The 23,819-nt window shown below is 36.9% G+C and overlaps 2 protein-coding genes across 3 annotated transcripts; both read left to right on the forward strand.

The window, feature by feature from the left end:
* Window positions 1-946: 946 nt before the first annotated feature.
* LOC135119199 (oxysterol-binding protein-related protein 8-like) lies at window positions 947-23,759 on the forward strand. 2 transcript variants are annotated; one of them, XM_064043221.1, is made up of 7 exons: window positions 947-1,361; window positions 16,258-16,355; window positions 17,335-17,401; window positions 17,901-18,016; window positions 20,363-20,536; window positions 23,086-23,172; window positions 23,595-23,759. In XM_064043221.1, the coding sequence occupies exons 1-7, from the start codon at window positions 1,334-1,336 to the stop codon at window positions 23,745-23,747; spliced, it is 723 nt and encodes a 240-aa protein (XP_063899291.1). In that variant the 5' UTR covers window positions 947-1,333; the 3' UTR covers window positions 23,748-23,759. The 2 variants fall into 2 exon arrangements, with proteins under 2 accessions (XP_063899291.1, XP_063899292.1); XM_064043222.1 differs by having other exon boundaries at window positions 17,338-17,401.
* Window positions 13,283-16,246, forward strand: LOC110378618 (prohibitin 1-like). Its single transcript, XM_049839923.2, has 2 exons — window positions 13,283-14,453; window positions 15,798-16,246. The coding sequence occupies exon 1, from the start codon at window positions 13,636-13,638 to the stop codon at window positions 14,446-14,448; it is 813 nt and encodes a 270-aa protein (XP_049695880.2). The 5' UTR covers window positions 13,283-13,635; the 3' UTR covers window positions 14,449-14,453; window positions 15,798-16,246.
* Window positions 23,760-23,819: the final 60 nt, after the last annotated feature.

The following is a 23,819-nucleotide window of genomic DNA, read 5'->3' on the forward strand; positions in this document are numbered from 1 at the left end:
ATAATATTATTTATAAACTGGTTCTGGTTATTTTCTGTAGGAATATGATAGTGTATTGTATCATTTGATGAATTAAACATAAGACAATATTGGCCCAATACTCTTAAGAATATGTACCTTACAGAGACACAATTTAAAAGTTGCAGTTAGATTCCTTTTATCAAGTTAGAATTTCAAAATAAACAAAATATCCATCAAAATAAATATTTCAAACAATTTTGACATACAATGAAAGTGACACTGACAGTCGACAGAAAGAAACATCGGTCACCTGATTTCTTTCAATGCACGTGGTTTATGGTTTTATGGGTGCAATTAAAAATAGAGTAAATCTAACGCTTGTTTTTCGTTTTAAATTTTTTGTGAAACTGTTTTTTTCTTATTCTCGAGATCTTCTTAGAAAAACCTATATTAGCAAATTACATTAGCATAACAGACAAAAATAATTAATATCTTTAAGGACGTTTTAAACGAACGTAATTTCATTAAAACATTTCTCATTGACCTCGCACTTCTAAGATGACAAACTTTGTCTTTCAAAGCTCTTGCACTTATTAGTTATGTTTACTTTTCATAAAAGAAGCATCTTGTTGAATTTATATTATTTAGTAATTATGAATGCATCCAATTCTATTTGTCACCAATTCTCTATGGAAATTGCGTCTTAAAGGGTTGTACACCTCTGTTAATTTTTAGTCGATAATTTCTCTGCTCTACTAAGATTCCCCAAATATATAATTTTGCGCTTTCTGAACGTCTTTTCTCAATGTTTTTAGTAGTGATTTATAAATTATGGCCGGTTAGTGTTATAATATGGTGGTTGTTTTAATTGTATATACAGCCGCGTATTTAATTTGAAATTAATAAAAAGTTCTAATTGGAATTCGAATCGAGTAAATAATCGACTAAAACTAAACAAAAAACTAAAAAGGCACAGCGCCCACACGTCACGTCAGAATTAGAAAAAGGATAAATTTTGTGCCTTGAAGCATATTACTTCAATAAAAATTAACATTGTTTCGACACAGTTATAAACAATACGGACGGTGTTATTAGGGCAATAAACTGTGCATTCCCTGTAGGACATTTGTGTTGTGTGTGCGTTTTTTTCTTTATATTTAGTGTTCAATACCGCTTTGGTGTTTAACAAATAAGCGGCTGAATTGTATGAATTGGCATAGCTCTTTATAATTAGCCGTTCGCGTCGCCTACTACATTGTGCGAGCGACAATTGCCGGACGAGTAATTCACAAGACTTATTTATTAGTTTAACGTGTCAAGAAATGTGCGGTGCCGTAATAAAACTACAAAAAACGAGTTCAAAAGATATTTGATGAACTGGGATATCAGTAAATTGGATCGTAAGTATTCTTTTTTTGAATGTTGCTTTTTTTTTTCGTAGTGCGGTAATAGTGTCGCAGGGTTTAGTTTTAATTTAATTAGTGTTAGGTCAAACTGGTCATAGATAATTCTATAAGATTCTTATTCGATTTTTTCTATTATAATTTTATTTACAGTGTATTGCGTCAATATTACGCTTGTTTAACTAAAAAATAAGCTATGTTTTGTTATTGTCAAGGTCTTGAATGAATAAATAATGTTATCATGCACTAGTATCGGCTTTTGGCGTCACTTGCTCTTTTTGCACCTTAAACTATCATGATTATAACACAAATTCTTAATTAGTTCCTAAAATCTACATACTTAATAATGTTTAACCTCTACATCATATTCAAAAATGTTTTTAACTTCATTTAAAAATATTGATTTGATAATTGAGTACAATTTCAAGGAAAAGTCGTCAGTAACATTTTTGTACTCTGTTACTAGCTTGCTATACGGTTCACCCTTGCTTTGAAAGAACTTCCCGAAACGGGATAAAAAGTAGCCTACATCCTTTCTCAAGCCCTAGACATCATTAAAATCTGACCAGTAGTTTTGGTGTTAAAGCATAACCAATAAGAGTTACTTATTTTGGATTTATAAAACTAGTATTGATATTTTACCCTACAACCTTTTATATATTACTATAATATAGGCAGGAAGATGATGACCAGCTTCCATCCTCTCTTTCATTCTCATCCTGTGGAAACTACTACCCATACTCTTATGGGGATAATAACGTAAAAAGTATACTATGTCCTTTACCAGTTTTTGACCAAATTGATTCAGGCATTCTTTAGTAAGTAGCATAAGTAACACAATGTTCTTTTACAATATTTAATTTAAATAATGCTCTAGTAGTTTCAGTCAGAAACATCAACCAGATCAAAAAGTCTGACAACCAGCCTTACCAAGGGGTATTGTGTTACGGATAACTGGGTTGAGGAGGTCAGATATGCAGTCGCTCCTTGTAAAACACTGGTAGCTGCATCCAGGTAGACTGGAAGCCAACCTCATCATAGTTGGGAAAAGGCTTGACAAACTTTGAGTAGTTTGCCCATGATAGCACTACATATAGAGTTAGTCTTGCATATTTTTTTGATATTAGGAAAGTTGTTACAAAAAAAAATATAGGATACACTTATGACTCAGTTTGTTATGTCCACTGCTATCAAGTTACTGTTGAAAACCATTATCAATATAGATAATAATTTTCAAACATCATACTATCAATTAAAGATAATATGATGAGTATGAGTTATAAAAAACAACACTGTTTAACCAACTTGTATCAACTAGCTTATGCCTGCGGTGTTACTCACATTCTGTCGGAAATAATTTGTGTATCTGGAAAAAAAGTCGCCTTATAGGCTTCCTTGATAAATGGGCTATCTAATACTGAAATAATTTTTCACATCAGACCCATAGGCCCTGTGATAAGTATGAACAGGAAAATAACTCTTCTAATTCATTATATTTTTGCCAGATTTCACCCACGTTCTGAGGGAACTACTCCACATACCCCATGAGAAGTAGCCTCTAGCCTTCCTCGATACAGGGGTTATCTAACACTGAAAGAAGTTTTCAAAAAAGTCCAGTTGATCCTGAGGTGGTAATAACCATGTATACCTGGTCAAGTTCTAGTCAGATTTACACCCCTCAAGTATCAGTACACTCGACTCAGTCTAGCCATAGGTGATTGACTATCTTGAATCTGGTCTGTTTTGTAAAAGCTTCTGAAAACAAAGCAATATCGGCTCAACCCGGAAATCCAACCCAAGACCACGTTGACATGCGAGATTTTTCGCGGGAGTTACCGTGGCTCTGATACATTAAGGGCTTATGAAACAACATGATGGTTTCTTATACTGCTAACCCAAAGGAGTCGTTTGATAATTTCCCAAAAGGACCGTGCTACCAGCAGTCGTGCTTGCGACCGCCGGACCCACAGGGCAGATATAATTAAGCCATAATATTTTGAATAGTTGATTTTGATGCGGGTTTTTTATTGTTCCCAATTAATCCCCGCTTCATATATTATCTAATAATGGCGTCCCGACCGAATGTCGGCTACGGCGGTTGTTCTCATGTGAGGAGATCAGCCCGCTGCGCAGGACATATTATAGTGCATAAGCATTTGATTAATTAGGATACTACATAGCAATAGGGGTCTTATTGGTCTAGTAGTCTTCCCGGGTCGGGCTAAAATCTCTTTGTGGGTTTTAGAAACTTCGCTTTCGCAAAGCAGCCTGAACTTTGGAAGTTGGTGATTGATACACGTTACTTTCGGTCCTGCGCCTGATCTGTCAACCGTCGCATTACCGTTCCATCGCGCTATGAGAGTGAATGAAGGAATAGTGAGTGCACCTGTGTCCAAGCAAATGTGCCTGCACTATAATATGTCCTGCGCAGCTGGCTGATCTCCTTATATGAGACAGCCGCCGTGACCGATGGTTGCTCTGGACGTATCATTATTAACAGAAAGGCCATGAATTCTGTCGTTACATCATCATTTAGTGTAATTATTGGGCTGTACAGTAATTCTAATTGGCCCTAATTGCTAGTGGTAGATATACACTGAGCGTTTATCTACTTGTTATATGCAACATAGTTGAATCTAGTTATAGTTTAAATAGTTGAATAATTAGCTGTTTCCCGCGTATTTTAATACGTCCTGAGGAATCTTGACTAAAAAGTAGTTGAAAATCCTCTCTAGGGTTCAAGCTATGAGTGTGTTAATACCAGGACTATTGGTTCTATTTGAAAAAAAAATGTTGGATAGTATGTTTGTCGAGAAGGGATTTTTTGGCTACTTTTTAACCAGATGCGTAGAAGTTCCCATGGGACGCGGGTGAAACCGCTAGCAGATGTTGGTAGTTTCGTAGTTTGCCGGTCCGAATTTACTTATTAATTTGTGAGCTTATGATGAGCGTGTGTCGACATGTACCTAGGTACTATCAAAACACCACTGCGTACCTGACACATCAAATGGCTAACTTCAGAGCAGCAAAGGTATTTGCCTAAAACTTGAAACAAGCATGTAGGTAAAGTTCCTAACCGACCCAAATTAAAAATTCCCTCTTGACAAGATAACGCAACGTTTGATCTAAAAACCCAATTGTACAAAATTAACGTAATTAACCAAATTAGTGCATTTATCAATTATTGTTCGGTTCGTAATCAAACTTGACCTATTAATGAGTGCATGGTAGTTGGAAATTTGCACAGCATTAGTCACATTTAAACCTAGGAGTAGTCAGAAGCCAAAAAGTCTGATTACCAGTCTTACCAAGGAGTATTGTGTTAACTGGGTTGAGGCTGTCGTTCCCTGTGGCACACTGGTACTCAGCTGCATCCAGTTAGACTGGAAGCCGACCCCAACATAGTTGGGAAAAGGCTCGGCAGATGATTATGAGATGAATAATTTATATTGTACAAATCAAACACAGGCCAAAGAACAATCAACAGAAGCCGAAAATCGATCTCAGTGGCGTGCACTTGGAGAGGCCTATGTCTAGCAGTGGACTGCGATAGGCTGATGATGATGATGATGAAACACAGGCCAATACCTTCTTGCTAGTTTTAGTAAAAAACAGTAAAGATTGTTAAACAAAACTGTGATTGGATGTTATTTCGGAGTGAAACACGATAATTTTAACTGAACTCGATAAGATTAGGCAACTTGTTCTAACCCGGGTCAAGGAGACATGTTTCAGATAGTGAGTTTTGTTATACTGTGTTAATAAACATCAAAATACGGCTAAGTGTGATTCGGAAATAAAAATTGGTACATGATGATGGTTAATGATATTTTTTTACATATAGGGCCTTACTACAAAAACTTTAAACACTGTTTTACACTTGTCTAAAAAAAATGTGGCTCCAAAATGAACCATATTATGTCAACGTCATAATTTGTCATTTTTTTAGACAAGTCTTAAACTGACGTTAAAAAGTTTTTGTGGTAAGACTAAGTAAGTAAGTTTTTCGGACTTTTAGCTTGGGGTGTCCCAAGGTTAAAAATCGTTACCGATTTTTAACCGACTTCAAAAAAAGAGTTCTCAATTGGTTATGTTAGTAGCTAGATACCGAAATCTACAGTTATGTTAATCTGTTTTGGTGACATAGAGTTACGCAAAATGAGGGCTATTATAAGTTTGATCGCTATGTGTGTCCGTGTCATTGTAGCTCTTAAATAGATGAACCGATTTGGATACAGATTTTTTTAAATGAAAGCTTAGTTCAGCCGCTTTAAAGTTACTTATAAGCAATTTTGTGTACGATGTCGGTTTTATTTTCTAAAACAGTATTTTTTCATTCCTGTGTTTGACCCGTAGGTGAGATTCCTGCTTAGTCAAATATGACCTAAATAAAGTTCAGTGTTTGTTTGTGAGAACGTGAAAAGTGTGTTTGTAAACGATCTACGATAGAAGTTTTTAAAAACAAAAATATTTACAAACCCAAAGACAGAATATTTGTAAACTTGAATCATGAAAAGCTTGTTTATTTCAAAATTCAGGTAAACTGTTTATGAGATTTTAAAGTAGTCTCTTTAATGCTGGATATAAACTACTAAAGTTAGTGCAAAAAATATTCAGAAGGTTAATTCTTGACTTATCATTATCATTATGTCTATTATTTTCACGTAAATATCGGTACTGCGCCTGATTTATCTCCGGTGGTGTCGGATTGCCGTCCCATCGGGCTATGAGAGTGAAGGAATAGTGAGTGCACCTGTGTCCAAGCAAATGCTTGTGTACCATATGTCCTGCGCATCTGACTGATCTCCTTAAAGAACATCTGATATTTGGAGCTTAGTAACAGGCACACGGGTTGATCTATTCTCAGTTATTAATTTGAACATATTTGGCAGAAATTCTGATACTCAGTCTTACCAAGGGGTATTGGGTTGCCCCGATAACTGGGTTGAGGAGGTCAGATAGGGCAGTCGCTCCTTGTAAAGCTCTGGTACTCAGCTAAATCCGGTTAGACTGGATGCCGACCCCCAACATAGTTGGGAAAAGGCTAGGCAGATGATGAATAAGGATTGAACTTGAAATGACCCTTCTGCCACCGCTTTCTCACGTAGATCTTTATCGATTTTTATTTGCAAACGCAATAAAGGTATGCTATAAATGTTCCATAACGTAATTTGAGATTATTTTTTACGATTCTCTTATCGAAGAAAAGGAGTAAATCCTATGATAGAGTCTTATTGACAACTAGCAGTTTCTCTGCGGTTTTACCCGCGTCCCATGAGTACTACTGCCTGTGCAGGGATAAAATATAGCCTATGTTACTCGGGAAGAGTGTAGCTTTCTAACAGTGAAAGAATTTCTCAAATCGGTGCGGTAGTTTCGGAACCTGTAGGGTAAACAAAAAAAGGTTTTACTCCTTATTATGTAGTATGATTTTGGAGTAACTTCTAAAGATACAGAAGGCGAATTCTGAAACGTCACACAATTTTAAGATCTTCAAGACCCAGACACACACGTTTGCGTAAATTGCTGTGACAGAAAGAGTAAGGAAGTATTTAAATAACCTATTTTTCTCCTACAAAAAATCGGTCACCGATTGAGCGTAGGCGGGCCTAGAAGTTAAGTAACATTTCAGTACCTATTTCGGTTAAGTCTTGGATAACATTATTTATGCCGAAAAACGGCTTAAGCATTTCAGATTTTATCCAAGGTCGTGACCTAGGTCATAGTCGTAAGTTAGACTGAGTTTATGACCTTAGAGCACGCTAGTTTTTGTAGCCCTTACGTCTGAGATGTGAAGTGTGCCTGTCAGGTTGTGTTGAAAGTGCTTAAGGGTGTGTCTATTTTTGTTGGGGTTCAAGTAGAACAAACAAGGCTTAGATTTTACCACGATTTTATTAGGTCGACCTGTATGTAACTATGTAATGGTATCTCATCCTCATCCGCCGAGCCTTTTTTCCCAACTATGTTGGGGTCGGCTTCCAGTCTAACCGGATGTAACTGAGTACCAGTGCGTTACAAGGAGCTACTGCCCTATCTGACCCTCTCAACCCAGTTACCCGGTCAACCCAATACCTCTTGGTTAGACTGGTGCCAGACTTACTGGCTTCTGACTACCCGTAACGACTGCCAAGGATGTTCAATGACAACCGGGACCTACAGTTTAACGTGCCATCCGAAACACAATCATTGGTGTCTAAGATATACTTGAACAGTACATATGTTACCGGCCGAACCCGATTTTAGGACAAACCAGTTTTGCCTAGGCTCAACTAGTTCTTCCTATACGCGTTAGGATTAACTAGTATAGCCTAGTCCAAACTAATTTGTCCTAAGCCCGATAGGACGGACCAGTTTAGGCTAGGCAAAACTAGTTGGTCTAGATCCTAGTTGGTCAAAATTTTTTAGAGGTAGCAAATGTAAACCAAGACTCTGAAATATCGTTGACGACTGCAGCTACGAAACATTCTGTTGGATCAGGCCAAGGTTTTGTGAGATGCAGCTGCAACAAGAACTGTTCCACAAACAGATGCCAGTGCAAGAAGGCAATGATACTCTGCAATTCTAAGTGCCACCAAAGCAAACCGTGGAAAAATAATTAACAATTTTAATAATTAACATAATACTGTGATTGTTACATATAGTGTGATTGTTTGTATTACCAATTATTATCCATAACTTTTAACGACAACAATTTTAATTTGAGATTTGATTATTGCTTCTATTAAAAAAAAATACTTACCTATTATTTGTTAGTTTGCTACATATATGTAGTATGATTGTTCGTATTATCAATTTATCCATAACGACGAATCATTATAGTTTAATAAAGATGATTATTTTTCAAGTAACAAGTAACAAAAACACGGAGTAGTTTATTTAGTTCATCTATTTATTTAGACTTTTAGATATGTATATGTTTTGACTAGGCTATACCAGTTTATCCTAGAGTGTGCGTACTTATATCAGGATCAACTAGTTTTGCCTAGCCTAAACTGGTCCGTCCTATCGGGCTTAGGACAAATTAGTTTGGACTAGGCTATACTAGTTAATCCTAACGCGTATAGGAAGAACTAGTTGAGCCTAGGCAAAACTGGTTTGTCCTAAAATCGGGTTCGGCCGGTAACACATACACAAACTTAGAAAAGTTGCATGGGGCCTTGCCTGACTTGATTGATGACTGATTAGGTCGCCCTGTATGTAACTATGTAATGGAATCTAAGGTACCTATTTAACCATCTTCCAAGGATCGTAGCGTCATGAAAATTGGCAGCTGTATGTAGTTCTGATGACAATACAATAATATGGTAAGTACTGTTGAAGTATATGAACTGGAATTGATGATGGAACATCGTGTCAGAGCTGTGTTTGGATTCGTTAGAAAAGTCTTGTAATGATTTTTACGATGCTTTTATAAAAGCGTGAATTACTGGTGTTTAAACAGTTAATTTATTGTATTTTACTAAAGTTAACAGTAGGTATGGGGTGGATAATATCTTATCATTTGCGATAGTAATATTTCTCAAATCACTTTCCTTGTTTAAATTCTTTCAATAGAAATATTTCTCCAAAACCACTTTTAATAAAAAAAATGAAGGTAAAAAAAATCGTTAAAAACAAGCTTTTGTTTAAATGCGCTAAAAAGAAAAAATAAACTTTTACTATAACTATACTGTTACAACATTTCAAACATATATGTTTTAAAAGCGTTTTAAAAGAAGTTATACTCGTTAAAAAAAGTAAGTAAATACGAGTTCTTTTGAAGTTAAATAAAACTTCTAAAAAAATGAATTTTTGAATTTGCCCCTCCAATTATTTTTAAGAGAAGACAGGCACCTGCTTATTCCCTCAATGAACAAATAAACTACTGTGTATATTTGTCATTTTCACAAACCCAAGGTCGCGGTCTTGTGTGCACTGTAGACTGTAAACATTGGATATGCCGTCAATAAAATTGAATTCATATAAATATTTGAACAAATACATTTCTCATAGTATGTTACAGTTGTCGAGGACACTGGAAATAAGTGAAAAGTTGAAAAAATACTAGCATTTTAACACGCTTTTATTAGGTCATGCAAGTACCAATGACAATCAGTCATCATACTATGACTGTTCAGAGGGCACGACAAACTGTAGGTCCCGGCTGTCATTTTAACATCTTTAGCAGTCGTTACGGGTATACCTAGGCGGTAATGGGTTGCCCGGGTAACTAGGTTGAGGAGGTCAGATATAGGCAAGAGGTCAGATAGGATATCAAAATTGGCAGCTGTGTGTAGTTCTGAAGACAATACAATAATATGGTACTGTCAAACTGATCTGATGGTGGAGCCGGAAAATAAGAACTGGAACTTCATGATGGAACATCGTATCATAGCTGTGTTTGGACTTGTTGGAAAAGTCTTGTGATGAACTTTGACCACGATTAGTTTTCAAGGTCTTATATTGATGATATTTTTTTTTTGTTTTTTACGTGAATTTATAGAAGCGTGTTTTTCTAGCGATTTTGAAAGTTTACTTTATTAAGATTTCCCGATAGTGGTGTGAAATTATTAAAATACTTTTCAAGGTTTTCTTTCACTACAGTACTATCACTTTCAGAGTTCTTATCAAAGATACATGCATTATCAATCATTTGCATCTGACGTGCTGTATCTGTTATCGTAACGGTATTTATCTCATTTTAACCTACTTCAAAATGTTGTGTCAGGCATTTACAATTTTGATAATGTAGTACTTATCATGTAGTCCAGTTTTTTTTAAGATTCTCCAGCTTTGAACTATTATTATGAGTTTCTAAGGTAACAATGTAGAGAGAACATCTTTACTAATTTAAAACATGTTAAAATAATTCTGTCTATTCTGCTTTCACGCCAAACTATCCAGCTGATAAAAAAATATTTAGTACACAGATACTCTAAAAATCTAAGCAAAACGTAATTCAAAATTATAATTACTTCATGAAGGCCCGTAAAATCTCTCTCGAAACGTCTAGCTAGTTGGAAGGAGTAGCAGGAGTGGGTCTTATGGAGAAGACCCGGCCAGAAACTCCATAGACATAATTCAAGTTATCCCTTAGACAAATTAAATTATCACACTAGTGCCTTTTGGTCCGGTTGTGGGGAGTAGGTTCCACGGTACGCGGGTGATCCATGATAGAAAAGTGAGAAATAGTCGCAAAAACTATAGTAAGTTCTTAGTTGTTTCTGTTATCATCGAATCATACAGGATTACCGTAGATAACTATAGCTGAACCGTGCTTATCTCGCCAATCTATAACAATCAATTGAAGCCGCTTATCGGTGCTATCACAATTGATACAGTCGTTTCCATGACTCATGTGATAACCTTTGCGGTTTTGCCTTTTTTTCCGGTTGGTATTAGTTTAGGAAGAAAACTTTCCAATGGAAGCAGTTAAATTTTTTTCCGGGTTGTTAGTGATGCCACGGTTAATAGCTAGCCTCAACCTGGGTATCCTCATACCCTTTGCAAAGGATGGGTGTCAGACTTCTTATCTTCTGTCTAACCGTAACGACTGCCACAGATGTTCAAATGACAGCCGGGACCCACCAATTTAACATGCCCTCCGAGACAAGAAGGAACTCGTCACGACATTCAATCCAGGGGCTAACTGAGCCAAGTGTTGCCTATCCTTGTAAACAATTGACTCTTGTTGCTTTCACTTCGGCACAAGTCCCTTCAAACTCTAAATCACCATAGTACCAGCAAGATAGGTAACGCATTTTTGCAGGCGCTAAAAAGTACTGACTTTGTGAGCTAAAGGTGAATGCTTCAACTGGTAGCGAGGAAGTTCTAACAATTTTATATATGGCATTAAAAAGTTTATTGAAAAGTTGATCGGATTACATTTAAATTGTAAGAACTTTCAGAGTAAAACATATACATCAAAAATTACTTTGAGCTATATTATTACCGCGATCGATATGATCACGCCTCTGTCGAATATTAACTTTGGGAAAACATATTTTTAACAAAACAAAATATAAATATATTTTTTTTTCTACCAGTCGACGTATTCACCCTGAAAAATACCAAACTGAATATCTGATCGCGTCTATTTTTATTGCGTGGGCGCATGGAATTATCTGCGCGCTTGAGATAGATGTCACGCACCGCAGTGTCGTTAACTAGGCGGTTATAGTACAGGAGTTGGTGACTATGAAATCATGATATAATATGACTGGCTTAGGCCCATCTTCAATGGTAGCGTACACGTCCTTTTTTTTGTAACTATTTACTTTGAAGAATTAAACGGATTTTTTTTAGTTCGAATAAATATTTTGAGTTCGAGTTAGTTAAGAGTTGTTTTGAGAAAACTGGCGTTCATGTTAATGATTTTGGCCCTTAATCTGCCTGTATGATAAAAGATTTTCATCGGGCTTTATTTTGTCTTGCTTTGTTGGCGGGACCATTTTTATTGACAACATGAATGACAGTTTTTTTGTAAAGCAATTGACTACTATGAATTACAACATTCAAGTCTCAAAGTTGTTTACTTAGAAAAAACAGACGTTTACGTTTTCGCTGAATTTCAGCAACAGTGCCCCACGTAAAACAGTTAGTTACCTATAATACCTAAAAAGAGTTATTATGTACTACATTGAATTATTTTATACAATTCCGTAGGCATAGAAATATATTTTGAATGAATTAAATAGATTAGCCTCGCTATCGCGAATGTGTTGATCATTTCCGTCTAATACTGTATTATCAAATAGTGTGTAGGTATGTGAATTTGTCACATTTATTTTTATTCACGCTGCAAAAAATCCGTGTTCGATTTTGGATAATATTTTTAACAAAACTTTTTGGCGGAGTAAAAAAAAACACTGAAAATGAGAGAAACCGGCCAAATGCGGGTCGAAATTCGCGCGAAGGGTTCAGTAGAATCTTTAAAATGCAAACAAAATAAAACGAAATAGTGATGGCCTACATATTTATAAAAAGTCATTGGGGCCTAGAGAGTAAAGCACCATGTATGAATGTGAGGGTTCGATTCCAGGTCGGACAAGTAACAATGCAACTCTTCTAAGTTTGTTTGTACTTTCTAAGTATGTTTTGGACACCAATGGCTGATTAAAGGTGATGGAAACCATATACAAATAAGACTTATATAAAGTCTGAAAGCAGCCTAAGCATGTGCATAGCAGCGGGGCGATAAAAAGACTGATGATGAAGGCAACGCCAATGTTCTAAAAATTCTACTCACCAACTCTTAGACTATAAAATTTATAGTTCAGTAGCGCTCCTGTCATAAAAGGCAGGTGATAAATCATGCACTAATTAAATAACCTTGAAAAACTATCAGTAGTGTTTAGACTCTTGTTGAACCAACGTGGAAGATTTTACATACACCCCGTGTGAAAAAATATTATAGACTAACATTGGTTAGAAAAGTGACTGAGTGTTCTAGAAAGTTCTGTGGGTGTCTAGAGCAATTTTTTTTGAACTGGGAAGTGCGATTACTCCAATTTTGGGTATCTCTTGGTGGACCAGCGTTGAGCGTGATTTTCCATACACCTTGTGAAGAAATATTATAGACTAACATTGGTTAGAAAAGTGACTGTGTGTTCTAGAAAGTTCTGTGTTTGTCTAGAGCAATCTTTTTGAACTGGGAAGTGCGATTACTCCCATTTTTAGTCCTTCTTGGTGGACTGACGTAAAAGATTTTCCATACACCCCGTGTGAAAAAATATTATAGTCTAACATTGGTTAGAAAAGTGACTGAGTGTTCTAGAAAAGTTCTGTGGTTGTCTAGAGCATTTTTTTTTGAACTGGGAAGTGCCAATACTCCAATTTTTGGTCCCTCTTGGTGGACGAACGTGGAAGATTTTGCATACACCTTGTGAAAAATATTATAGACTAACATTGGTTAGAAAAGTGACTGCGTGTGAAAGTTCTGTGGGTGTCTAGAGCATTTTGCACTGTGAAGAGTGCAATCCAAAACTAAGATTTTCTTAAGCTTGTGAAGAAAATATTGTAGACTAAAATAGGTCTGAGAAAGTGACTCGTGTGTTCTAGAAACTCTAGTGTCTGTGTTCGTCTAGATTTTTTTTGGACTGTGAAGTGTTATTACTCCTATTTTGAGTCTATATGAAGCTTTTGCTTATTTACGCTTGAGAAACAACTAATTTCGTGACTGTGTTTACAAACTCCCATTTTATGTGCACAAATATTGCGAATTCGATCTGAGAATAGACCATCAACTGAATCAGTACGAAATTTTAGACACAAGAGGTTATAAAACCTAGATATGGCAAGTAAAGTATTTAACCGACTTACGCAAATGGGTGTCGGTCTAGCTTTCGTCGGAGGAGTAGCTAACAACGCTCTTTACAACGTAGATGGTGGAGAAAGAGCAGTGATCTTCGACAGATTTTCAGGCATAAAAAACATGGTTGTAGGAGAAGGCACACACTTCATCATACCTTGGATCCAAAAACCTATAATATTTGACGTCAAATCGAATCCTCGAAATGTATCAACTGTGACTGGAAGTAAGGACCTTCAAAGAGTCGAAGTTACTCTGAGAATCTTATTCAGACCTATAGCTGAAGAACTGCCTAGAATATACACCACTTTAGGCGAAGACTATGATCAGAGAGTACTCCCTTCAATAACGGGAGAAGTATTGAAAGCAGTAGTCGCACAATTCGATGCTAGCGAGTTAATAACGCAAAGAGAAATGGTCTCCTTCAAAGTTAATGAAAGTCTCACTGAGAGAGCTCGACAATTTGGACTCATACTCGACGATATAGCTATAGTACACATAACTTTTGGTCGGGAATTTCTTCAAGCAGTAGAATTGAAGCAAATAGCTCAATTAGAAGCTGAGAAAGCTAGATTCATGGTTGAAAAAGCTGAACAGAAGAAAAAGGCAGCAGTTATATCCGCAGAAGGGGATACCCAGCAAGCGGTACTATTGGCTAAGGCATTTGGTACTGCCGGTGAAGGCCTTGTGGAATTGCGAAGGATTGAAGCCGCTGAGGACATTGCTTATCAGCTTTCTAAGTCCAAGAATGTTACGTACCTGCCTGATGAAGGATTTGTGAATGTTAGGAGTTAGAATAGGTAATTGATACTTTTTTTTTGAGCGTCTTATAAATGCGAAAGAACTGGTGCTCATCTGCGCCTGGTTAGGTTGGAAACAGAGTCTAACGTAGTTGGGATAAGACCAGGCAGATGATGATTATAAATGCCTAAGTTTGTAAAGATATGTGTTTGTTGCTCTTTTACGCTGTAATCAGTGGATGGATTTTGATGAAACATGGCAGTAATTCATAAAGGCAATAATATAAAGATAAAGAGTATATTTCTTTGTTTGCATAAATCAATATCAGGAACTACTGGACGGATTTGAAAAATGATTTCAGTGTTAGATAGCCTATTTATCGAGGTAGGCTAGTTCTTTATATCCGGGTTTGCAATAGTTTCCACTGTACGCGGGCAAATCCGTTGGAGGAATCTAGTTCGTTAAAATTAAGCTCTTATCGATAGATTTTACGATATTCGATAAATCGTAGTAGGTACCTACATTATTATTGACAAATATTTATATCGATTGTGTTTCCTGTAGTTTTTCCTATATCAGTTTTGTTAGCTTTTTTCCTGCTGTTAGCGGAAGAATTTAAGCATTTTTGTATATCAATAGTGGTACGTACTTCGCTACGTACGTACAAAGTCCACCATTTTGTTAAAAAAAAATGATAAATGAAGAACCGTTCAACCGATTTTGTGGAAACATCACATAAGCCATCTACTTAATAGTTCGAACAAAGCCTAAACAATTGGTTGGAATAGGTGAGACCGTTCTTGAGTTATAAAGTTACAACAGTGTCATTAATCTATACTATCTACATAAATATACTAATATTATAAAACTGAAGAATATGCTTGATGGTCCAGTTTAAAAATTCTTTCAGTGTTAGATAGCCCATTTATCGAGGAAGGCTATAGGCTACTTTTCATCCCGGTTCGTGCAGAGATTCTCACGGGGTGCGGGTGAAACCGCTTTATAAGTTTCATATACGCCATGAAAACTTCCTCCATTGAATTGGTGGGCCGTAATTCAAATATCTTTGGCTGATGTTACGGTTAGTCAGAAGCCAGTAAGTCTGACATGTATTGGGTTGTCCGGGTAACTGGGTTAAGGAGGTAAGATAGGCGTCGCTCCTTGTGTCACACTGGTACTTAGCTGCATCCGATTAGACTGGAAGCCGACCCCAACATAGTTAAAAAAGGCTAGACAGATGATCATTGGTGAAATATTTTTGTTTTAAATTATTTTAATTATCAAGGAAAACACTGTTGGGATATTATATCATTATGGTATTAAAAGTTCGTGCTCTCTTTTCCTTTTCCGCTTTTGGTAATTATTATATTTATATTAACTAATATAAACTGTTTTTGTTTCAGGAAAATCCTATAATTTTTTCTTAACTATACTTCCTTTACCATTCCAAATATTAATGTAGTTAAAATTAATTAATAATACTTCCAAAATAATATTATAATATATGTAGCTAATAATAGTAATTTAATAATTATTTTTATTATCCTATTCCTTATTCATTCCAATTTTTATTAAAATTAAATTAACGAATGAATATAATGTTTAAATGTTGTACATAGATAATATTTTTAATAGAATTTAAATTCAATTCGCATTTTTCATCAATAAATAACAACGAATAATTTCAAATTTCAAATAAATTCTATTATTGTTCGAATAAATTTTATTCGCCCAATAAATATACAATTTATTGGCCCAATAAGTCCTTTTCTCCCCAAATGTCCTGTCTCTAGCCCCGTGTACGACCAAAACCAGATATTTCCAGTATGTTCTGACCCTATTTCGCCATGTCGTCCTCCCCAGCCGTCGAACCATCTTCTCCTTCTACGTCACCCTCGTCTCCGGCGTTGAGAGCTGATTGCGCGCAGTTCCAGACTTCTACTCCTTATTATACTGGAAGGGTAAGTGAACAGTTACTTTTATGTATAGTCTGATTTTTAATTCGAGTCAGTAAAATGACATTTCCAGTGTTGCACAGTTTAAAAAAAATAGGGTCCCAAATAAATAGTAATGTGGAAAATCGAGATTTTTAAATCGAGAATTAAAAGTTAGTCTAGATTACATTCATTTATTTATTTGTACATACATTACATTTTTTATTAATATCAAATTGGCTTTATATTAACATAAATATGTAATTTACGGAAATTAAACTGAAGACATGTAATTAAATATTACATAAAATACTGTTGTTATATTTTTTTTTTTGTTATTGGCAGGACTAAAATCATGACTAAACTTCTAAGTCGATCGATTGTGGAACATCACTATTGTAGTGGGTCACCCTTTTTTGTGAAAGTGACAATTGCACTTGTCATTTTACTGACTCGAATTAAAAATCAGACTATAGTGATAAATAGGGATCGTAGATTGCATTATTGTGGGTTTCAAAAACATATCCATTGATTTGTTTAGTAGACATAGGTATTAAAAATTATGTAATAGTACCTATGCGGCTAACACTGAGTAAGGAATGAGCGAAGATGCCATAATGCAATTAGGTCACGCACCTTCTTCTAGGTCAAAAACTTACGGTGGGCGTGATTAAAACGATCAGTAACGAGTAAATTAACGGGATGTTCCGATTGTTTCACACATATGTCAAAGATTATATATAGGTTTTAAGAAAAAAAATGGGAGGGTTCCAAAGAAGGCGTATGAGGGCGGAGCTAGTAACATTCCTCGTCCCTAGCATCCGCTTTTGGGCGCGCTACTTTCTTAAAAAAAATTCCGTTATGACATCTCCCCTCGTAATTTTTTTTCTCCATAAGCGAGACTTAATTTCGTATGTATGTAGTTAACAAGTAAAATGTACCCGGACATGTACGCAGTCTCGGGTTCGATCAGGGTGGTAAAAACTACAGGTGTTCTTGGTTTCAGAAGCAGCCACAGCCACCCCTGAACGTAGTGTTGCCTGCCACTGCGCCTGCGACACCTCCTACTTACGGTAAGTTTGGTTTCACTTTGGAATAGTAATTTTTATTGGCGTAATAAATTATTGTCGTAATGAGAAACGATGGCTGCATTGTGTGAAAGTCTACATGGCTAGGAAGAAAGTTTATGAGATGATGATGTATAAAAAGGAGTGCAGAAGAAAATGCACATGCAACATGCTGCTCCTACCACAAATAAAATTGTGACAAAAATTATTTACTCGGAAAGATACTGTATTAGTAGTGGTATAGAAAACAAAAGGGATATTGAAGCCAGTGCAATTTTTGCTCATTGATGACAATCTTTTAAAGAATAAACAGTAGGTTAAAGTAGAAGTAGTTTGAACAGAACAAAAAACAAAAGAACAACTTTAACCGCTGGAAACTGCAAGTTATTTAAAGATTGCAATCTGCTCAATGAATAGAGTATTGGAAGATGCACTTTTCAAGCAAAATAAACCTAAATAAAGTTGTTACCTGCCTCTCACATGAACCCTTCATCACAAATTCCAGGTGAAGCCACACTAACCCCCCCTCCGAGGTCGCCAGGAGTGCCGACGGTAGCCAGTCCAGCGTCAGCCTCCGGCGACGGTCGGTCCCATCCTCCGGACGGTACTTCTTCTGATAAGGTAAGTCTTTGTGTGTGATGATGACGATATCTTGATGATTTAAGGCCACGGTCGCTGGTTTAAGAGGAATAGTTTATTCATTTGTTTGTATCCTGAATTATAATATTATAATTATTGCCCGGGTAACTGGGATAAGGAGGTCAGATAGGCAGTCGCTCCTTGTAAAACACTGGTACTCAGCTGAATCCGGCTAGACTGGAAGCCGACCCTAACATAGTTGGGAAAAGGCTCAAAGGATGATGATGTATCCTGAATTATAATAAACTACTAACCGATTTCCAACTCGATCGATAGCTTACCTCTGAGGAGTTACACTATCCCTAGGTGACAATCCCGGCTATATTTTATCCAGGTACGGGAAGAAGTTCAGTCCGTGCTCTGATAAAATATAGCCTACATATATTATGTTACTCGGGAATAGCTTTCTTACAGTGAAAGAATTTTTCAAATCGGTTCAGTAGTTGCAGAGCCTTTACAAACAAACAATATATGTTTCGACTATATTGTATTAGGATAGATCCCACAAGTTTTTTGGAGGCCTTATAAGTACATACATAGTTTCAAGGGATATTTCTCTTACATTCAAAAATATGCTTCTTCCTGATGGAATTTCGTAGAAATCGATTTTTTCATTCAACCGATAATTTCTTTTTCTGGTTCTGTACTCTATATTGACAGCGGAAGACAGCGACCGGAATTGATAAAACTCGATAACGGAGACTGGGTGAAAGGCCAGTCGTATTGTATTATCGAGATAATTTATTGTGCTCTCGTAAATAAAGGGTTTGTGTAAAAAACGAACTTGGGCTTAAAATAATTATTTTATAGGTAGACTGTATTTGGTAAAAACTTTTATTCAAGGAGAAAAACTAGGAGTAAAATTCAATCTAGACACACGGCAGTGTGTCCGCCAAGTTCGAGCAAAAAAGGCGACACACCGGCCGTGGGTTATATTACACGAACCATTTCGGGCCAAATTCGACCCCCCTGTAACTCAAAATCTATTTTATTTACGCATATCAAATTTCTAGTATCTGTTGAGACCCCCTCACTTATCTAAAATACAAAATTTCATTAATATACCTATTGTAGGTCTTGAGATATTGACGTCAGAAAATCGCTATTTTTACTTTACACTTATTCACTGATTCACTGATTCACTGACTCACTCATCAAAAACCTAGACCACTTCCAATGGTCGTATTGACTTGAAATTTGGCATGGAGGTAGGTCTTTATGTCAAGGTAAAGGGAAAAATCTGAAAATGGCCAAGTGTGAGTCGGTTTCAAAATAATGAAGGTGTTTTATACCCGGTGTAAATTTATACCCCTAAGGAACTAAAACGAACTAAATTTATCTATATTTATATAATATATCTTCGAATGGTACAAAAGTTTGTATTTAGTCAAAGTAAAGTAAAAATCTGAAAACGGCCAAGTGTGAATCACTTTCGAAAATAACGAATGTGTAACTTTGATCCACGAACATAATATATGATAACATGTCATGTCAGTCAGTTGGTAAATCTAGTCATAGTTAATCTAGTTCATTTCTTTGTAAGAAACATAGTGCATATAAAAAAATCTAAAAGATAGTATAAATGAGACATTTCTTTAACTAACTTCATCATAAGAAAAAAATAAAATAAACAACCTTACAAAAATAAATGAAATCCCACCCAAAACAAAAATGTGAAAGACTGCCAAGTTCGATAATATGGGAATGCTTCGCCTATAAAAGAAGTGAGATCTGAATAAGTACCAAGTTCCATACACATACCTCAGTTAAAAATAGTTACTTTTTAATGATGATTACTTGGCAAGTTTTAATAGAAAATTAAATACTTGATTCATTGCGTTTAGTAGGTTTATAACAAGGTGTATGAAAACTTGCCAAGTAACATCATTAAAAAGTAACTATTTTTAACTGAGGTATGTGTATGGAACTTGGTACTTATTCAGATCTCACTTCTTTTATAGGCGAAGCATTCCCATATTATCGAACTTGGCAGTCTTTCACATTTTTGTTTTGGTTGGGATAGAATATAATCAAACCAAGAGGTTGCTCTGGCTGCTTGGGTTAAAGAGTCAATCTGAAGAACTTGGGATCCCATTGGTAAAAGCATTTTCAGAATTGGTTCAGCAGGTCCAGAGTGAACAGCCTCTTAAACTTTGATGATGGACTCCTCTTGGCTTGCAGGAGATTTTTCCACTCCTTTCGATCTTGATCAGCGAACATTACCTCTATACAATTTGAGTTTTGATTTTTAGTAAACCAGACAGATGTCAAAAATATCTTCCCCTCAAAAACTCAATCTCTTACCCAACTCTTCTCTTCTCCTTCCAGTCGTCAGAAACAGCGGTTGGCGGCATATCCCGTACGGCCAGTACGGCACTCTCCCGCAAAGAGAGCTACAAAGCTCAGAGACAGCACTACAGAAGAGAGAAGAAGAGAGCAGCCTCCGCTCTACTCCACTCCATTGAAGATCCCTCCGTGGTTGTCCTTGCTGATTGGCTGAAGGTAAGGACTGAAACCCTTTAGGGAGACATGCTTAGAGATAGCACTAGAGAAGAGGGAAGAAGAGAGCGGCGTCTGCTCTACTCCACTACATTGAAGATCCCTCTGTGGTTGTCCTTGCTGATTGGCTGAAGGTAAGAACTAAGATCCTTTAGGGAGACATAGCTTAGAGACAGCACTACAGAAGAGAGAAGAAGAGAGCGGCGTCGGCTCTATTCCACTCCATTGAAGATCCCTCCGTGGTTGTCCTTGCTGATTGGCTGAAGGTAAGAACTAAGATCCTTTAGGAAGAAATGGGGAAGATTAGAGACAGCATTACAGAAGAGAGAAGAAGAGAGCGGCGTCTGCTCTACTCCACTCCATTGAAGATCCCTCCGTGGTTGTCCTTGCGGATCGGCTGAAGGTAAGAACTGTAACCCTTTAGGGAGACATACCTCAGAGAGAGCACTACAGAAGAGAGAAGAAGAGAGCGGCGTCTGCTCTACTCCACTCCATTGAAGATCCCTCCGTGGTTGTCCTTGCGGATTGGCTGAAGGTAAGAACTGTAACCCTTTAGGGAGACATACCTCAGAGAGAGCACTACAGAAGAGAGAAGAAGAGAGCGGCGTCGGCTCTACTCCACTCCATTGAAGATCCCTCCGTGGTTGTCCTTGCTGATTGGCTGAAGGTAAGGATTAAGACACTTTAGGGGGATATAGCTTAGAGACAGCATTACAGAAGAGAGAAGAAGAGAGCGGCGTCGGCTCTACTCCACTCATTGAAGATCCCTCCGTGGTTGTCCTTGCTGATTGGCTGAAGGTAAGATGACCCTTAAGGGAGATAAAACTTAGATATAGTCAGTTAATCTTCATCTTAGTACCTTTTGGGAGATATGGCACTACAGAAGAGAGAAGAAGAGAGCGGCGTCGGCTCTACTCCACTCCATTGAAGATCCCTCCGTGGTTGTCCTTGCTGATTGGCTGAAGGTAAGGTTTATTTACACAGCACCAAGTGGGTTATTTAAGGCCTTGCTGGTCAGTAGCATCTCCGAAGCTAAACATATCTACCAAAACACATGCTCAGCGCTGTGAGTATGGGCAAGTGAACCCAGCATGGGGGAGGTAGCATTCCAGCAGTTTTTTGAGAATTTCCCTCACCCAAGACCCTCCTGGGACACTAGATAAAAAACCTAAGTTGTGAGGAGAAGAGAGTGGCATCCGCTCTATTCTACTCTATTGAAGCTCTTATGAGATTTCCTCCCCAAATGTCAAAATCAAATAAAATTTAACCAAAATTTTGCAAAAACTAACATTCTTTCAAACCATATTATCATGTCATACGATCCATCCGTCATTTCATTAGTCGTCCCCTTCCTAAATTGACTTTTATATTTAAAACTTTCACAATATAATCATGGCTGCAACTCTTTGGTTTCTATAAACTATGAAGAAAGAGTAGTGTATTGTGTAAACTGATGAAAGATATTAATCTTGTGAATAATGTATGTATGCAGGCCCCTCTTCTCCACTGGGCACTATGGGCAAGTGCCCAGGGCCCCGCGATCGAATGGGGCCCCCTAGTTCCTGCCAGATTAGATAGAGAGTCCTTAAAATATCCATAAAAATCACTTTACAGTGAATATTTCTAAGCTATTTAGGCGCTATTTGTAAGCGGAAGTGGAGGACTTTTGCGTCCCAAATGTCAAAAAATGTTGAGCTCGCTACGCTCGCAGCTGCTTCACTTTCTGGTCGCTTTTTTTAAACTTGTTTGAGTACTTTTGTGTTCCAAAACTCAAAAATTTCGCGCTCGCTGCGCTTGCGCCTTCTTCTCTTTACAATGCTTTTTTCAAATTTGTTTGGGTACTTTTGTGTTAAAAATGTCAAAAATTTCGCGCTCGCTGCGCTCGCGTTTTACACTTTAGCAATGGTTTTCTTTGAGTTCTTTACATCACTATTGCTTCCCAAAAATCAAAATTTTTTAAAAATTATCTTCGCTTTACAGCGCTTTTTTCAAACTTGTTTGGGTACTTTTGTGTTAATTCTGTATGATTTTACTACGTGATTATATTTTGTCGTTTTTTTTTTGGAAGGGAGTTGCTCAATAGGTAGCCCGCCCCGGGTGCTACCCGATGCTACGCCGCCACTGGCGGAGAACGCTCCTTCTCCAAATTGAAACGAATAAAAAATGAATTAAGAAGTACAATGCCTCAAGAGAGATTAACTAGTTTGTCGCTGATGTCCATAGAATGTGATATTCTCAATACCTACCATAGATTTTGAAGAAGTGATTAACGATTTTGCTCATCTTAAATCTAGAAGGGTACCTTTGCAATCAACATAGAGTTAATCTAAGGATTTTATGCTAAGCGAGTTATTTTTGTAGATTATTTTTTATATATCCTATTTTTTTAAAGTTTGTCTGAATAAAAATAAATTTAGGACCTTGTTTGTCTATTTTCTTTATATATTATCACTAAATAGTGTTTTCTCAAGGTCATAATGATCCTAATGTGCCCAGGGCCTCAAATAGTTTAAAGACGGCCCTGTATGTATGTTGTAATCAATTGTCTCCAGGTTCGAGGCTCCCTCAAGTCATGGACAAAGCTATGGTGTGTGTTGAAGCCTGGACTGTTACTACTCTATAAAAGTCCTAAAGCCAAGGTAAGATATAATAGTTTTTATTTTCTTTCAGTTTTAAATTTCGTAAAAAAAAACATATTTTGCCGTTAGCGTTTTGTTATAGAAAAACATAGTTTGTGTTAATCCTTGTTAATATTAATAATGCGAAAGTAATTTCGTTTGTCACGCGTTCACGTCCAAAATCACTGCACCTGTTTCAATAAAATTCGGTGCACTAATAGTCTGCTTCCCGCATACGGGAAAAGTAAAATATGTTGTTTCTCAGGCTCTAGACTTTCGTGTTACGAATTAAGTTTTAATCAATTCAGTAGTTTAGCCGTGAAACTGAAACAGACAATTACTTTCGTAATATCTCGATACTATATCTGTAGTCCTTCATATCCCAAATCCCGCACGAATTCACTAGAAAACACCTACTTATATTTCCAAATTCTCCCTTACAGAGCAGCCACTGGGTAGGCACAGTACTGCTAACATCGTGCCAAGTGATAGAACGTCCCAGCAAGAAGGACGGCTTCTGCTTCAAGCTGTACCACCCGCTCGAGCAGAGCATCTGGGCGCCCAGGGGACCGCACAACGAGACCATCGGTGGGTAGAGTAGCTTGTATTGGGTCATCTTTGAAAAATCTTGGGTCATCTTTGAAAAATATATAGTCGTCTTTGAATAA

Source organism: Helicoverpa armigera, chromosome 31 (assembly GCF_030705265.1).
Source record: "Helicoverpa armigera isolate CAAS_96S chromosome 31, ASM3070526v1, whole genome shotgun sequence".
NCBI classification, from domain to species: Eukaryota; Metazoa; Arthropoda; class Insecta; order Lepidoptera; family Noctuidae; genus Helicoverpa; species Helicoverpa armigera.